General features: G+C 43.1%; 2 protein-coding genes across 4 annotated transcripts in view; one reads left to right on the top strand and one right to left on the bottom strand.

The window, feature by feature from the left end:
* Positions 1-16,023, bottom strand: part of LOC141257725 (interferon-induced, double-stranded RNA-activated protein kinase-like) — a 151,110-nt gene that overhangs the window by 35,682 nt on the left and 99,405 nt on the right. The window lies entirely within an intron of this gene.
* On the top strand, positions 638-14,123 carry LOC141257859 (acrosin-like). The gene is made up of 5 exons (XM_073672867.1): positions 638-719; positions 6,922-7,120; positions 10,241-10,506; positions 13,275-13,420; positions 13,773-14,123. The coding sequence occupies exons 1-5, from the start codon at positions 638-640 to the stop codon at positions 14,121-14,123; spliced, it is 1,044 nt and encodes a 347-aa protein (XP_073528968.1).

Genomic DNA, 16,023 nt, shown 5'->3' with positions numbered 1-16,023 from the left:
CAGTTCTGTGAGCTCATGAAAAATCAAGTCAGTGACATACAAGCTCAGCATCTACATCACTGACTTTATTTATGATGAGCACAGAGGGCTGGACACGTGACAGAAACACTCACTCCTGTGTTACCTCAGGGAGGGAAATGTGTTACCTCAGAGAGGGAAATGTGTTACCTCAGAAAGCAGCAGCTGCGAGCACCTTCTGTCCTGTCTGTATACTCACTTATCATAAGTGACTTAGGCTATCTCCTCCTGGCCAAAAGCTGTGCGACGTGCCATCAATAACTGGAACAGCTCTGCATAGTTCTGACACAGCAAATAACAGTATACTGCAGGGGCACATTTATAAGATTATCTCAGCACAGGAACATTTTTTTTTAACATATCCAATTTTGGAACTTATTATTCCAAGATCCATGGATAAAAATGTACTTTGTCTGAGGGACAACACCTTTAAATAGTGGAGTCCCAGGACAATTGGCAGTTGTATCATGCAGTCCTACCTAACAGTTTTCCTGTCATTGATGTCACAAAGGTGTTCGGAACAGAAATAGAACTAACAGTGAGAACATTGCAGAGGGAGGATAGACTTCTTGTAGCCAAGCAATGTAATATTGTCAGATCCTGCTGAAATGAATTAACAATGGCCTTGTATGCTTACTCCTCAGTCATCACATGTATTGTCACCACACTTATAACAGTTATCAATGGATACAATCGTGAAAGTAAGTCCACTTGTAAAAATATTGTGCAAAATATATATTCAAAGGTGAAATCATGCAGGTGTAACAAGTAGCATGCCAACTAGAGATGAGCGGTGTTCGACTTGAACTGTTCGCCAATCTCAAATTCGAGCTGTTTTGGGCGGTGTTCGAGTTGTTCGACGAACCCGAACGATTTGCAAAAAATTCGGCTGTTCGAGGTTATGTTCGATAACTGTTCGTGCACCAAAAGCGTGTCCTGCATGTCTGGCGCTATTTAGAGCACCAATCATGCAGGGATTGTCTGCCACTCACTGTAATGCCACAGCCATGGTGGTTGTGGCATTACAGTGATTGCCCAAATCGATGGGAACAGTGCCAACAGTGAAACATGAAAAGCCGGCAATTCAGCAGCGGCATACACCGGTACCCGACAATTTAGAACCGAAAGAATAGAGCTTCACACATAGATTAGATAGATATAAACATGTCAGTCACATATATACGAAGTACAGTGAAAGTGCTGCTTACTGTACTTGTCATTTAGCGTAAAGGATTTATCAAAAAAAATAATAGTGTTTTCATGCACCGTCTCTTTAAAAAAGCCGGCCGGCAATTCAGCAGCGGTACCCGACAATTTAGAATAGAAGGAATAGAGAATCACACATAGATTAGATAGATAGAAACATGTCAGTCACATATATAAGAAGTGCAGTGACAGTGTTGATTACTGTACTTGTCATTTAGTGTAAAGGATTTATTTAAAAAAATAATAGTGTTTTCATGCACTGTCTCTTTAAAAAAGCCGGCCGGCAATTCAGCAGCGGTACCCGACAATTTATAACAGACAGAATAGAGCATCATACATAGATTAGATAGATAGAAACATGTCAGCCACATATATACGAAGTACAGTGACAGTGTTGCTTACTGTTCTTGTCATTTAGCGTAAAGGATTTATCAAAAAAAATAATAGTGTTTTCATGCACCGTCTCTTTAAAAAAGCCGGCCGGCAATTCAGCAGCGGTACCCGACAATTTATAACAGACAGAATAGAGCTTCACACATAGATTAGATAGATAGAAACATGTCAGTCACATATATATGAAGTACAGTGATAGTGTTGGTTACTGTACTTGTCATTTAGTATTAAAATAAAGGATTTATTATTAAAAAAATTGGCGTGGGGTTCCCCTTAATTTTAGGCTCTAGCGGAGGTTAAGCAGACGGCTGGGGCAGATGTTTGAAGCCTGGGAAGGGGGTAATACCCACGGAGCTTCCCAGGCTACTAATATCAGCCCCCAGCTGAATACATAGCCTTTACTAGCTATTAAAATGGGGGACCCCCCAAAAGAAATGACGTGGGGTCCCCCCTAATTTAATAGCTAGCAAAGGCTAGGCAGACAGCTGGGGGCTGATATTAATAGCCCAGGAAGGGAGCCATGAATATTGGCCCCCTCCCAGGCTAGAAACATCAGCCGTCAGCCGCCCCAGAAATGGCGCATTCATAGGATGCGCCAATTCTGGCACTTAGCCTCGCTCTTCCACGCTGCCCTGGTGCGGTGGCAGGGGGTAATAGGGTTGGGGTTGATGTCAGCTTATAATGCCAGCTGACATCAAGCCCAGGTTAGTAATGGAGAGGCGTCTATAAGACACCCCCATTACTAACCCCATAGTCAAAGTTAAAAAAAACACAAACACCCAGAATAAAGTCCTTTAATTGAAATAAAGACACAATCCTTTATTGTTCTAAATTAAACCATACTTACCGTCACGCCCATTCCAGCTGAAGCCAACGATCTCCTGCAATAAAAGAAAAATAATAAAGCAACCTCATCCTTACCTTTCCATGGTTCCCACGACAGCTTCAGCTCTGCTACATCGAGATGACAGGCTGGACCGCAGCAGAACGCTGCCATCCAGCCTCTCATCCCGCAGACACTGAGAAGCGCAGGCTTGCTTGCGCTGCTCAGCGTCTCTCTGTGACGACATCCAGATGAGCCGAGTTCATGAACTCGGCTCACCTCATGCACGTCACTGACAGCGTGGGAAAATTCTCAAGCTGAAGCGGTGAGTGCAGGAGAATTCTCCCACGCTGTCAGTGACGTGCAGGAGGTGAGCTGAGTTCATTGGACATGAGCTCACCTTATGCACGTCACTGACAGCGTGGGAGAATTCTCCTGCACTCAGCGCTTCAGTGTGAGAATTCTCCCACGCTGAAGCGCTGAGTGCAGGAGAATTTTCCCACGCTGTCAGTGACGTGCATGAGGTGAGCCGAGTTCATTGGACATTAACTCGGCTCATCTGGATGCCCTCACAGAGAGACACTGTGGAGCGCAAGCAAGCCTGCGCTTCTCAGTGTCTGCGGGATGACAGGCTGGATGGCAGCGTTCTGCTGCGGTCCAGCCTGTCATCTCGATGTAGCAGAGCTGAAGCTGTCATGGGAACCATGGAAAGGTAAGGATGATGTTGCTTTATTATTTTTCTTTTATTTCAGGAGATCGTTGGCTTCAGCTGGAATGGGCGTGATGGTAAGTATGGTTTAATTTAGAACAATAAAGAATTGTGTGTTTATTTCAATTAAAGGACTTTTTTCTGGGTGTTGTTTTTTTTTAAATACTTTACTAGAAATTCATGGTGGTCATGTCTAATATTGGCGTGACCCCATGAATTTCGGGCTTAGGGCCAGCTGATAATGCCAAGCTGGCCCTAACCCCTTTATTACCCAGTGAGCCACCGCATCAGGGCCCTGGATGAGTTGGGTACAGCGCCAGAAGATGGCGCTTCTATGAACGCGCCATTTTCCGGGGTGGCTGCGGACTGCAATTTGCAGCGGGGGTGGCCCAGAAAGTTTGGGCCTCCCTGCGCTGCGGATTCCAGCCCCCAGCTGCCTAGTTGTACCTGGCTGGACACAAAAACAGGGCGAAGCCCCACGTCAATTTTCTTTAAATTATTTCATGAAATAATTAAGAAAAAAAGGGCTTCCCTATATTGTTGTGTCCGGCCAGGTACAAATAGGCAGCTGGTGGTTGGGGGCAGCCCGTTCCTGCCTGCTGTACCTGGCTGGACACAAATATAGTGCGAAGCCCCACGTCAATTTTTTTTAAATTATTTCATAAATTTCCTGAAATAATTTAAAAAAATTTAAGTGGGGCTTCGCACTATATTTGTGTCCAGCCAGGTACAGCAGGCAGGAACGGGCTGCCCCCATCCACCAGCTGCCTATTTGTACCTGGCCGGACACAACAATATAGGGAAGCCATTTTTTTCTTAATTATTTCATGAATTTCATGAAATAATTAAAAAAAATTGAAGTGGGGCTTCGCACTATATTTGTGTCCAGCCAGGTACAGCAGGCAGGAACGGGCTGCCCCCATCCACCAGCTGCCTATTTGTACCTGGCCGGACACAACAATATAGGGAAGCCCTTTTTTTCTTAATTATTTCATGAATTTCATGAAATAATTAAAAAAAAAGTACGTGGGGCTTCGCCCTATTTTTGTGTCCAGCCAGGTACAACTAGGCAGCTGGGGGCTGGAATCTGCAGCGCAGGGAGGCCCAAGCTTTCTGGGCCCCCCCCCGCTACAAATTGCAGTCCGCAGCCACCCCGGAAAATGGCGCGTTCATAGAAGCGCCATCTTCTGGCGCTGTACCCAACTCATCCAGGGCCCTGGTGCGGTGGCTCACTGGGTAATAAAGGGGTTAGGGCCAGCTTGGTATTATCAGCTGGCCCCAAGCCCAAAATTCATGGGGTCACGCCAGTATTAGACATGACCGCCATGAATTTCTAGTAAAGTATTTAAAAAAAACACAACACCCAGAATAAAGTCCTTTAATTGAAATAAAGACACAATTCTTTATTGTTCTAAATTAAACCATACTTACCATCACACCCATTCCAGCTGAAGCCAACGATCTCCTGCAATAAAAGAAAAATAATAAACCAACCTCATCCTTACCTTTCCATGGTTCCCACGACAGCTTCAGCTCTGCTACATCGAGATGACTGGCTGGACCGCAGCAGAACGCTGCCATCCAGTCTGTCATCCCGCAGACACTGAGAAGCGCAGGCATGCTTGCGCTCCTCACTGTCTCGCTGTGACGGCATCCAGATGAGCCGAGGTCATGTCCAATGAACTCGGCTCACCTCATGCACGTCACTGACAGCGTGGGAAAATTCTCACGCTGAAGTGCTGAGTGCAGGAGAATTCTCCCACGCTGTCAGTGATGTGCATGAGGTGAGCTCATGTCCAATGAACTCAGCTCACCTCCTGCACGTCACTGACAGCGTGGGAAAATTCTCCTGCAATCAGCGCTTCAGCGTGAGAATTTTCCCACGCTGTCAGTAGCGTGCATGAGGTGAGCCGAGTTCATTGGACATGAACTCGGCTCATCTGGATGTCGTCACAGAGAGACGCTGAGCAGCGCAAGCAAGCCTGCGCTTCTCAGTGTCTGCGGGATGACAGGCTGGATGGCAGCGTTCTGCTGCGGTCCAGCCTGTCATCTCGATGTAGCAGAGCTGAAGCTGTCGTGGGAACCATGGAAAGGTAAGGATGAGGTTGCTTTATTATTTTTCTTTTATTGCAGGAGATCGTTGGCTTCAGCTGGAATGGGCGTGATGGTAAGTATGGTTTAATTTAGAACAATAAAGGATTGTGTCTTTATTTCAATTAAAGGACTTTATTCTGGGTGTTTGTGTTTTTTTTAACTTTGACTATGGGGTTAGTAATGGGGGTGTCTTATAGACGCCTCTCCATTACTAACCTGGGCTTGATGTCAGCTGGCATTATAAGCTGACATCAACCCCAACCCTATTACCCCCTGCCACCGCACCAGGGCAGCGTGGAAGAGCGAGGCTAAGTGCCAGAATTGGCGCATCCTATGAATGCGCCATTTCTGGGGCGGCTGACGGCTGGTGTTTCTAGCCTGGGAGGGGGCCAATATTCATGGCTCCCTTCCTGGGCTATTAATATCAGCCCCCAGCTGTCTGCCTAGCCTTTGCTAGCTATTAAATTAGGGGGGACCCCACGTCATTTTTTTTGGGGGGGTCCCCCATTTTAATAGCTAGTAAAGGCTATGTATTCAGCTGGGGGCTGATATTAGTAGCCTGGGAAGCTCCGTGGGTATTACCCCCTTCCCAGGCTTCAAACATCTGCCCCAGCCGTCTGCTTAACCTCCGCTAGAGCCTAAAATTAAGGGGAACCCCACGCCAATTTTTTTAATAATAAATCCTTTATTTTAATACTAAATGACAAGTACAGTAACCAACACTATCACTGTACTTCATATATATGTGACTGACATGTTTCTATCTATCTAATCTATGTGTGATGCTCTATCTTTCTGTTCTAAATTGTCGGGTACCGCTGCTGAATTGCCGGCCGGCTTTTTTAAAGAGACAGTGCATGAAAACACTATTATTTTTTTAAATAAATCCTTTACACTAAATGACAAGTACAGTAAGCAACACTATCACTGTACTTATTATATATGTGACTGACATGTTTCTATCTATCTAATCTATGTGTGAAGCTCTATTCTTTCTGTTCTAAATTGTCGGGTACAGATGCTGAATTGCCGGCCGGCTTTTTTAAAGAGACGGTGCATGAAAACACTAATATTTTTTTTAATAAATCCTTTACACTAAATGACAAGTGCAGTAACCAACACTGTCACTGTTCTTCTTATATGTGTGACTGACATGTTTCTATCTATCTAATCTATGTGTGATGCTCTATTCCTTCTTGTCTAAATTGTCGGGTACCGGTGTATGCCGCTGCTGAATTTGCCGGCCGGCTTTTTTAAAGAGAGTGTCTTCTGAGCAGTTTGTCAGCTTTTGGACACCTTTGCAGGTGTTTTCTATGTGTTTCTATGTGTTTTTGTTTGCCTGCCATTGGTTTTAACGGTGTTCGACGGTGTTCTAAGGTGTTCGACGAACAGTTCGACGAACAGTTCCTCGAACATCCCGGTGTTCGACGAACCGAACCGAACCCGAACACTACGGGGGTGGCTCAACACTAATGCCAACACAAGAAATGTTTTATACAAGGCCAGGATGTTGAATAAACTGAGAACAAATGGTGAAAGCAATTATCTGTCTATGGGAACAAAATGCCCTAGCTACAACTGATTCATTCATGGACATGGTTGAGAAAATGTGAGTGTAAATCATATTAACTTTGTATTTAGCACCGCTTTCTGACATGAAAGTCATTCTTTCTTCAAGACTGTGGCGTCCGTCCCCTGGTTGCAGCATATGGAGGCATGCGAATTGTGGGTGGAGTAGACGCTCAACCAGGAGCATGGCCGTGGCTTGTGAGCATTCAGGTCCCAAGTCGAAGTGGTCATCGACATTCTTGTGGAGGAACACTACTTAATCATTTGTGGGTGTTAACAGCAGCACATTGCTTCAAAGCCAACAAAAGGTAAGGAAGACTTCAAAGGAGTTATAGATTCATAGCGATGAAATAACAATATTAGGACCTGAGAAGTATATTCCTATAATCATATATTGGCAGAAAAGGTCAGTATGCGATCTGCACCACCCTTTTATGTAATTTCTGCTATGCAGAACTTAAAATGGGACCACTCGTACCTTACACAGTCAGGTGTACATAAGGCACCAAGGTGGAAGGTGAGAAACGTGACGATTTATTAAATACAGAATACACCTTGTACACTCATGAAACTCTTCAATCCATTGACTTTTTATGTATTTGAAATGGCAAATTAAGATAGTCACTGCCTCTTCTTCCAAGGAATGGGAAAAATCTTAGAGAGGTGAAACCTAGGTCAGACCATAGTCAGCATGCCAATTGTTCTTATAAGAAAAGCGCTTATGTGTTTTGTGAGTATACGGATTAAAGACTTTTTCCCTTTTTTAAAGGGAATCTGTCAGCAGGTTTTTGCTATTTGAAGCGGTTGTCTATTACTCGGACAACGCCTTGTTATTTGCAATATTCCCCGGTATAAAGTAACAACACCTGCGATGCCTTTGTTATTCCAGAGATGTCGGCCCTGGATTTCTCGAGACTCAGATCACATCGTTATGCCAAGTGAGCCCTGCAGCCAATCAGTGGCCACTTAACTCTCACTACCTTTGGATGTAACTGACATCTAGATGAATTCAGAGAGCAGCAGCTCTCACTTCTTTCGGGTGTCAGGAAGTGAGAGTAAAGTGGACGCTGGCACCGAAGGTGTGTACAGGCTGTTTTTTTTAATATAGGAAAATATGGCAGTTGAGAAAGGGCATGATATATGGGCAGAGAGCCTGATTCTAGTCATGAGTCACTAACTAAGCTGCTTGATGTAGTTTCAATAAGCTCAGAGGTTTATCAGCAGGAGATTATCACTAGAGGACTGGCTGTCTCCTGCCATATAATTTTCCCTTCTGTGTAACCCCGTCCTCCAACTGATTAGCAGCTTTGTTTCTAAGCACAGTGTACACAGAAAGCTGCCAATCAATAATGTGGGAGTAGTGGTGTTGCTTTAACTGTACTTTGTAAAGATCTGATGTGTGAGAGATGAGAAATCTAGTACAGTCATATGCAAATCAGCCTGAAAGTGCATTGAGGGCGTATCAATGCACTTGGATGAAGACTAAGCACTATCAGTCTGATTTGCATCTGGCTTCTATAATATATTTCTCATGACTGGGACATCATGATAAATGGCAAATGAGCTTTAATGGGGATAAATGTAAGGTAATGCACTTGGGCAGAGGAAATAAAATGTATAATTATTTGCTTAATTGTAAAACACTGGGCAAAACTGTAACTGAAAAAGACCTGGGTGTATTGGTGGACAACAGGCTCACATTTGGTGGCCAGTGTCAGGCAGCTGCTGCAAATGCAAATAAAATAATGGGATGCATTAAAAGAGGCATAGATGCTCATGAGGAGAACATAATTTTACCTCTATACAAGTCACTAGTGCGACCACACTTAGGATACTGTGTACAGTTCTGGTCTCCGGTGTATAAGAAAGACATAGCTGAACTAGAGCGGGTGCAGAGAAGAGCGACCAAGGTTATTAGAGGACTGGGGGTCTGCAATACCAAGACAGGTTATTACACTTGGGGTTATTTACTTTGGAAAAAAGAAGGCTTAGGGGTGATCTTATTACTATGTACAAGTATATGAGGGGACAGTACAAAGACCTTTCTACTGATCATTTTACTCTGAGGCCTGAGACGGGGACAAGGGGGCATCTTCTACATCTGGAGGAAAGAAGGTTTAATCATAATCACAGACGCGGATTCTTTACTGTAAGAGCAGTGAGACTATGGAACTCTCTGCCGCATGATGTTGTAATGAGTGATTCACTACTAAAATGTAAGAAGGGCATGGATACCTTTCTTGAAAAGTATAATATTACAGGTTATATATATTAGATTCCTTGATAGGGCGTTAATCCAGGGAACTAGTCTGATTGTCGTATGGAGTCGGGAAGGAATTTTTTTCCCCAACGTGGAGCTTAGTGTTTGCCACATTGGTTTTTTTTTTGCCTTCCTCTGGATCAACATGTTAGGATATGGGTTGAACTAGATGGACTTAGTCTTCCTTCAACCTTAAAAACTATGTTACTCCTTGCATATGTAACAATGACTGACAGGTTCCTTTACAGACTCAAAAGCTCCCAGATTTATCTCCTTGCTGGCTGATATCCTGTACAAATGTATGTGGGTAATGGCATAATCATTAAGGCCCATTCGGACTTCCATTTTTTTCTCATACATAAGTGTTCTGGATCAGAGTTTAATCAGTATTTGGTCCATATGTCAGTTTTTACCATTAGACTTTTAGTATTTTTTCTATATGCAAAGAAAAAAAAAGTGGAGGTTTCTCAAGCTTCTCCTACTAGTCACTGGAAAACTGACAGAAGATGTTCACTGACCCATACACTTAAATGTGTGATTTCGATCTGTGACATGCCACTTTGGATCAGCTCCGCCGAAATGGACGTAGCTGGGGAGGAGTCGGGCGGGGGTTGTGCTGCGCACTCCATCGAATATGCAGGTATTTCGCTGTGCCAGAAATGCTACTCCAGTCCCTGACAGGAGCTGCCTGTCTGCTATTTACATGCACTAGTCTGGTCCATAAATTGGACCATAATAGCACATGCTGTAATTGTTTTCACATGGACATAAGGTCCATGTGCTAATAGCCCATGTGAACAGACACACAGGCTAACATTGGTTCCGTGTGCTGTCCGTTTTCCACACGGACAAAAAATACGTTGTTCTGAACATATCCTTTTTATAGATAGGAAGGTAATAAGCTGAGTGCAAAAGGGGATTTTGATGATGAAATTATAAACATTGGTTTCTTCATAGCAGACCCATCATATGAATAATATAATTCATTAGATATCAATGGGAATATGAAAAAGCAAATTTATACATATAATCTCTTTAGCGCTTTGTGTAATATCACCCTGGATTGAAGTACAATTGGAACAGTAGGCTGTTCAGAAGTCCTACAAAAAAGCTGGCAATTTATTGTATGTACGTGTGTAACTAAAAAAATGTTTTTTAAACTTTAAAGGTCTGTGTCCAAATGGAAAATAGTAATAGGAGGTCACCAACTGTCTGAGCCCACCGAAGACGTGCAGATACGTTCAATCAACTCATATATTGAACATGAGGACTACAACCCGCGCATAGAGGCCTCGGATATCGCCCTTATAAAGCTAAATTCAGCAGTGCAATATAATGACTATGTGCAGCCAGCCTGTCTACCTACAGCCGCCATGGACATCGCAATATTCCAGCCGTGCTACATAGGTGGCTGGGGAGTCATGGCTGAGAATTGTAAGTAATAACCAGCACATATAATTCCTCGGTAAAGTTACTATGGCACCTAGTTCACCAAATATGGGAGAATTAACAGGATTTATTAGGGGACTTCTTTAAGGGGCTGGCTAGGTTAGAGAGCCCATTTTCACATACCCTATTAGGAATTCTGAATTAATGGAGGGGGGTCCTCTGTTCAAGATCCTAATGTCTTGGGTGTAAAGAACTTTTCTTTCTCTGGAGGGTATGTCCTGTCCTGTACTGTATGCATAACCCATTGATTTGAATGTTAATTGCTTAACACTTAATTCCCTTTGGTGGCACTATAGGAGAATTAGTTTTCTCCTAGATGACATCTGATGGTTGCGGGTCACAGCATGATAACATTTTGTGGTCTGTCTAATATCAATAAACCCTTCCAACAAATAATGACTCTTAAGCGTGGAGAACCCCTTTAATAGTCTGTTTGGTACAATTTCACAAGTTTCTATAACTTACATATTTCATAAGCACTCCAAGGGAAATTTATTTTAAAGTACATCCTTTTAAAGGGAATCTATCACCAAGTTTGCCCCATATGAGATACGGTCACCACCTTCCAACCCTCATATACAGCATTCTAATATATTGTATACATTCCCCCGATCCGGCCTGCAACAAAAGAAAAACACCTTTTATTATTCTCACCTGCGGGGCGGTCAGGTCGGAGGGGCGTCGCTGGTCCTGGTCCGGCACCTCCCTTCTTCTTGCGATGTCGTCCTTCTGTGCTTCGCGTGGATGACGCGTCCCTACATCATCCACACAGTATCCCCGGCATCGTGCTCCTGTGATGGCGCACATCTCTGCCCTGTTGAAGGCAAAGCAAAGTACTGAGTGCGCATGCGCCGGGAAGAGCCCCGGCGCATGCGCAGTGAAGTACTTTATTCTGCCCTCAACAGGGCAGAGATGTGCGCCATCACAGGAGCACGATGCCGGGGATACTGTGTGGATGATGTAGGGCCGCGTTATCTACACAGAGCAAGAAGGAGGACGGCATTGCAAGAAAAAGGGAGGTGCCGGAAAAGGACCAGCGACGCCCCTCTGACCTGACCGCCCCGCAGGTGAGAATAATAAAAGGTGTTTTAATTTTGTTGCAGGCCGGATCGGGGGCATATATACAGTATATTAGTATGCTGAAAGGTGGTGTCCTTACCTCATATGGAGCAAACCTGGTGACAGGTTCCCTTTTACGACATGTATACCCTGCTTTACACAGTATTTTGTCTGTAAGAGCAGTAGCTTGATCCATTCCCACTCTTCTTAGAGGACTGAAGCACGTACTGAACCAAACATTGTTTTAAGCATGGAAGTCTGTCTAAGGAACTCATCACAGCCCAGTTAACATATGCGTTGGGAACCTTTCCTGGCATACATGGGCAATGGAGTGGAAAAATTTGATGTCAGCAAGACCTAAGATGTAGAAAGGGAATGCCCATTGCATTTTCAGTTGGTATTTTGCTAATGATACTCTACAGTGTGAATTAAAAGGTACAGCTTTGATATTGTCATGAGTGAGCAGAGCCATTACAAAGAACAATACTGCATCTGAGAAAAGGGCCATGCTCTGCGTTGGGAAGGAAATGCTGAACATGTGGACTGTTTTGTATAATTTACTGCTGTTATCAGTAGCGCAAATACACTCAGAAAAATCCACATCAAGAAATGGGGATATGTCATAGAGACACGTCTGTCAATATGAACGGCCCAACAACAATAAGAAGAATTGTATATATTATGTGGACAAAAGATGAATGGCAGACCATTCGGTTGAAAACACAGAAGATAGGAGAACCACCGAATGTCCAGTCCAGAATGCAAAAAACATAAACAAATATGAATATAAAAGGACCTTTATTGAACAATGGTCAAAGTGGTGCTGCAAACACATGCAATCCCACCATAGCATAAACCATAAAATGCAACGTACTAGTAGAAATACATAGAACCATACAATGAGTAAGGTATATTACAGATCCATGCATAAATAATCGAGAAGTATGTCAGAGAAAATCACAGCATGAAGGACACATGTTTATATATTTCTAAGAAAAAAACCACAAATTCATGTGCCAATGTGACTATACCATAGCAATGGTACATCTGTACAAATTAAATGTGCCCAATATGAGGCAAAAGGCCTGACATACCTATGTATGGGAGATGGAGGGATCACAGAGGAAGAGCCCCGACGCGCGTTTCGGACTGTAGTGTCCTTCGAAGGACACTACAGTCCGAAACGCGCGTCGGGGCTCTTCCTCTGTGATCCCTCCATCTCCCATACATAGGTATGTCAGGCCTTTTGCCTCATATTGGGCACATTTAATTTGTACAGATGTACCATTGCTATGGTATAGTCACATTGGCACATGAATTTGTGTTTTTTTCTTAGAAATATATAAACATGTGTCCTTCATGCTGTGATTTTCTCTGACATACTTCTCGATTATTTATGCATGGATCTGTAATATACCTTACTCATTGTATGGTTCTATGTATTTTATTTCTACTAGTACGTTGCATTTTATGGTTTATGCTATGGTGGGATTGCATGTGTTTGCAGCACCACTTTGACCATTGTTCAATAAAGGTCCTTTTATATTCATATTTGTTTATGTTTTTTGCATTCTGGACTGGACATTCGGTGGTTCTCCTATCTTCTGCTGTTATCAGTAGTACAGCCCAATGGTATGTTGTGCATAGAAGCATTTCATTTCAATAATGATACAGACTATTACACCATTATACAGCTGTAGAAACGGCAGATATTCTGCAGGAGGCTAAAGTGAACCAGGTTAATCCCCAAAGATGCAACAGCTCTCGTTGGTATAACGGGGTGATTTGGGACTACAACCTATGTGCTGGATATGAAGAAGGTGGAATTGACAGTTGCCAGGTAGGACTTAAAATAATCATAAAGTGTACCAATATTTTATCTTCCTTTAAATTACTTTATTACTATTAAAGGACAATTTAAAACACATTTTAATAATGGTAGAGAGATAAATTCCAGCATCTAAATCTTCATAAAAACACTCCTTATTAAAAAAAATATTAGAAAAGGTCATAAGTTCGGTAATCGGCTGTTACAAGCAAACATATTTCAGACTACTGTCATTGCAAGACTTGGATGCTGTAATTTATCTCCTTACCTTTTTCCTCTGCACGGATCCTCCATATGTGCGTCAGCTAACCTGTTTTTCATATTTTTTTCAACCTTTTAATAATGTTCTAATTGCTACTTACAGGGTGACAGTGGAGGACCCCTAATGTGTCTGGATGAAGCAACTTCTAAATATTATGTGATTGGTATCACAAGTTGGGGGAATGGTTGTGCCCAGTCAAGGAAGCCAGGCGTGTACACCAACACCCAGTACTTTTTAGAATGGATCCATGTAAAGTTGTCAGAAATCGTATCAACTAGAACTACACCAAAACCGAAAACAACTATGACATATACTGTTATTCTTAAAAGAAAAAAAATGCTCAATAAAACTCGAGTTCAGGTAATGCAACACAATTACACTAGGCCACCTCTACGCCACGTGCACTTTAAGCAAACGATAGAAGTATCCACTACAGTAAAAGGAAAGCCATAAGCCCATGGTCAGCTAACATCAGAACCAAGGCAAGTCTAGTTTCTGAAAACAAATTATCTAATAAATAAGTTTTTTTCATTCTATGTGTTGAGTGTTTACATGTCTATGGGTCATGATTACCCTGCTGCTCTAAAGAGTGAATCGTCATACTCTATATCCCTGGCCTCTAGGCTTAGATATATTGAAAGTATATTCTTCTGTTGTCTGATGACAGGGAGCCATTTAGTGCTTAATAAAAATGCTTTAAAGGGTATCTGTGACCAGGCTTTGCCACCTAATCTGAGAGCAGCGTAATGTAGAGGCAGAGACCCTGATTCCCACGATGTGTCACTTACTGGACTCTTTGCTACGGTTTTAAGAAAATCACTGTTTTATCAGAAGGACATTATCTAGAGGACTAGTAAACTTGCTACCACGCAATCCACCATATTCATTGGATCTATATAACCCCGCCCCTCCACTGATTGTCAGCTTCCTGCCTATGCACAGTGTATGCAGGAAGCTGCCAATCAGTGGTGTAGGCGGAGTTATATAAAGCTCAGCATTCAGAGAACTGGTAGATCTGCAGCAGATACGGCTTATCAATAAGAATAACCACTAAAATGTAACATTTATTAAATCATATAATTAAAATGTATTTATTTATTTATTTTACTCATTTATATAGCGCTATTTATTCCACAGCGCTGTACAGACATTATCATCACTGTCCCCATCGGGGCTCACAATCTAAATTCCCTATCAGTATGTCTTTGTAGTGTAGGAGGAAACCGGAGAACCCGGAGGAGACCCACACAAACACGCTGAGAACATACAAACTCCTTGCAGATGTTGTCCTTGGTGGGATTTGAACCCAGGACCCCAGTGCTGCAAGGCTGCAGTGCTAACCATTGAGGCACTGAAAATAGTCAAAGACCAGAAAAAACACTCCATATAGATCAAAAACACACAATAACACTTTTAGATAATATAGAGCTTCATGCCCAAAAAGTAGTTATGGAATTATAGTTTTCTGTCTTACCCTAGTGATGCTCTAAAACGGTGTCCCTTCCTGACTGGGAGGTTGGCACCCTAGCTTGAAAGAATGATGGTGCCCCCACTCACCAACGAGTATACCCAATTAACCAGACAAAAAGGCAATTATGTCACCAAGAACAGGGTACATAAAAGCTGTTTGCACCAGATTAAAATAAGTTAACAATACTATGAGTACTGCTCATAGAGCAAATCCCATTCATCTAAATGCTTAAGATGATATACCCTTCAAGGCAATGAAAACAACAAGCCAGGCATAATTTGCTTAAGCTGTCACGCAAGGTGAGGGAAAGACTAAGTGCAACACAAAGGGAAGAGGGAGAGGATGCCCAAACACTAGGGAAAGGGGGAGTGGAGACCCCTAGGCAGGTCTAATATCACCCTGCCTACCCTATCGTCCCTATATAGGTTCCACACCTATCGCCGAGCAGGAACCTAAGCCCTGAATGTCCCTAGAGCTAGGCCCTAGATAGGGAGGGGATGGGTTGAGCTCTAGTCAGGCCCCACTACAAACTAAGGACAACAAGGTAGACAAACAAAGGGGATACACTTAGCTTGAGCAGACACCAGAGTGATAACGCCAACTGTCCTCAAAGGACACCAGAGAAGAAACTAGCTGACTGCTAGTGCTCCAAGCCTGCACAGAGGTACATAGAACGATCACCGGCGACTCTCTGGAGAAACTGAGACTATTTAACTACCCAGCAAGGGTGTGTCAATCAGCAGCAGAAGGTGGAGGTCACTGCAGGGTCCTAAAGGAAGAAGGATATTACTATACTACATAGATGAGGGAATCAAGAAGGTGTCTGCAATGCCAAGCGCAGTGACCTTCTACAGCCGGCTCCAGAGCGACTGTCACACCTGA

The sequence above is a fragment of the Phyllobates terribilis genome, unplaced genomic scaffold, assembly GCF_046119375.1.
Source record: "Phyllobates terribilis strain yellow unplaced genomic scaffold, ASM4611937v1 Scaffold_3__8_contigs__length_932513732, whole genome shotgun sequence".
In the NCBI taxonomy this organism is placed as follows: domain Eukaryota; kingdom Metazoa; phylum Chordata; class Amphibia; order Anura; family Dendrobatidae; genus Phyllobates; species Phyllobates terribilis.
This window is presented reverse-complemented; position numbering and strand designations above follow the sequence as displayed.

Bases quoted from the DNA above. Each gene is read 5' to 3' on its own strand.
- LOC141257859 (XM_073672867.1), top strand. From the start codon at position 638: ATGGCCTTGTATGCTTACTCCTCAGTCATCACATGTATTGTCACCACA. The intron at 720-6,921 runs GTAAGTCCACTT...TCTTTCTTCAAG, and splicing joins CAATGGATACAATCGTGAAA to ACTGTGGCGTCCGTCCCCTG. The intron at 7,121-10,240 runs GTAAGGAAGACT...TAAACTTTAAAG, and splicing joins TGCTTCAAAGCCAACAAAAG to GTCTGTGTCCAAATGGAAAA.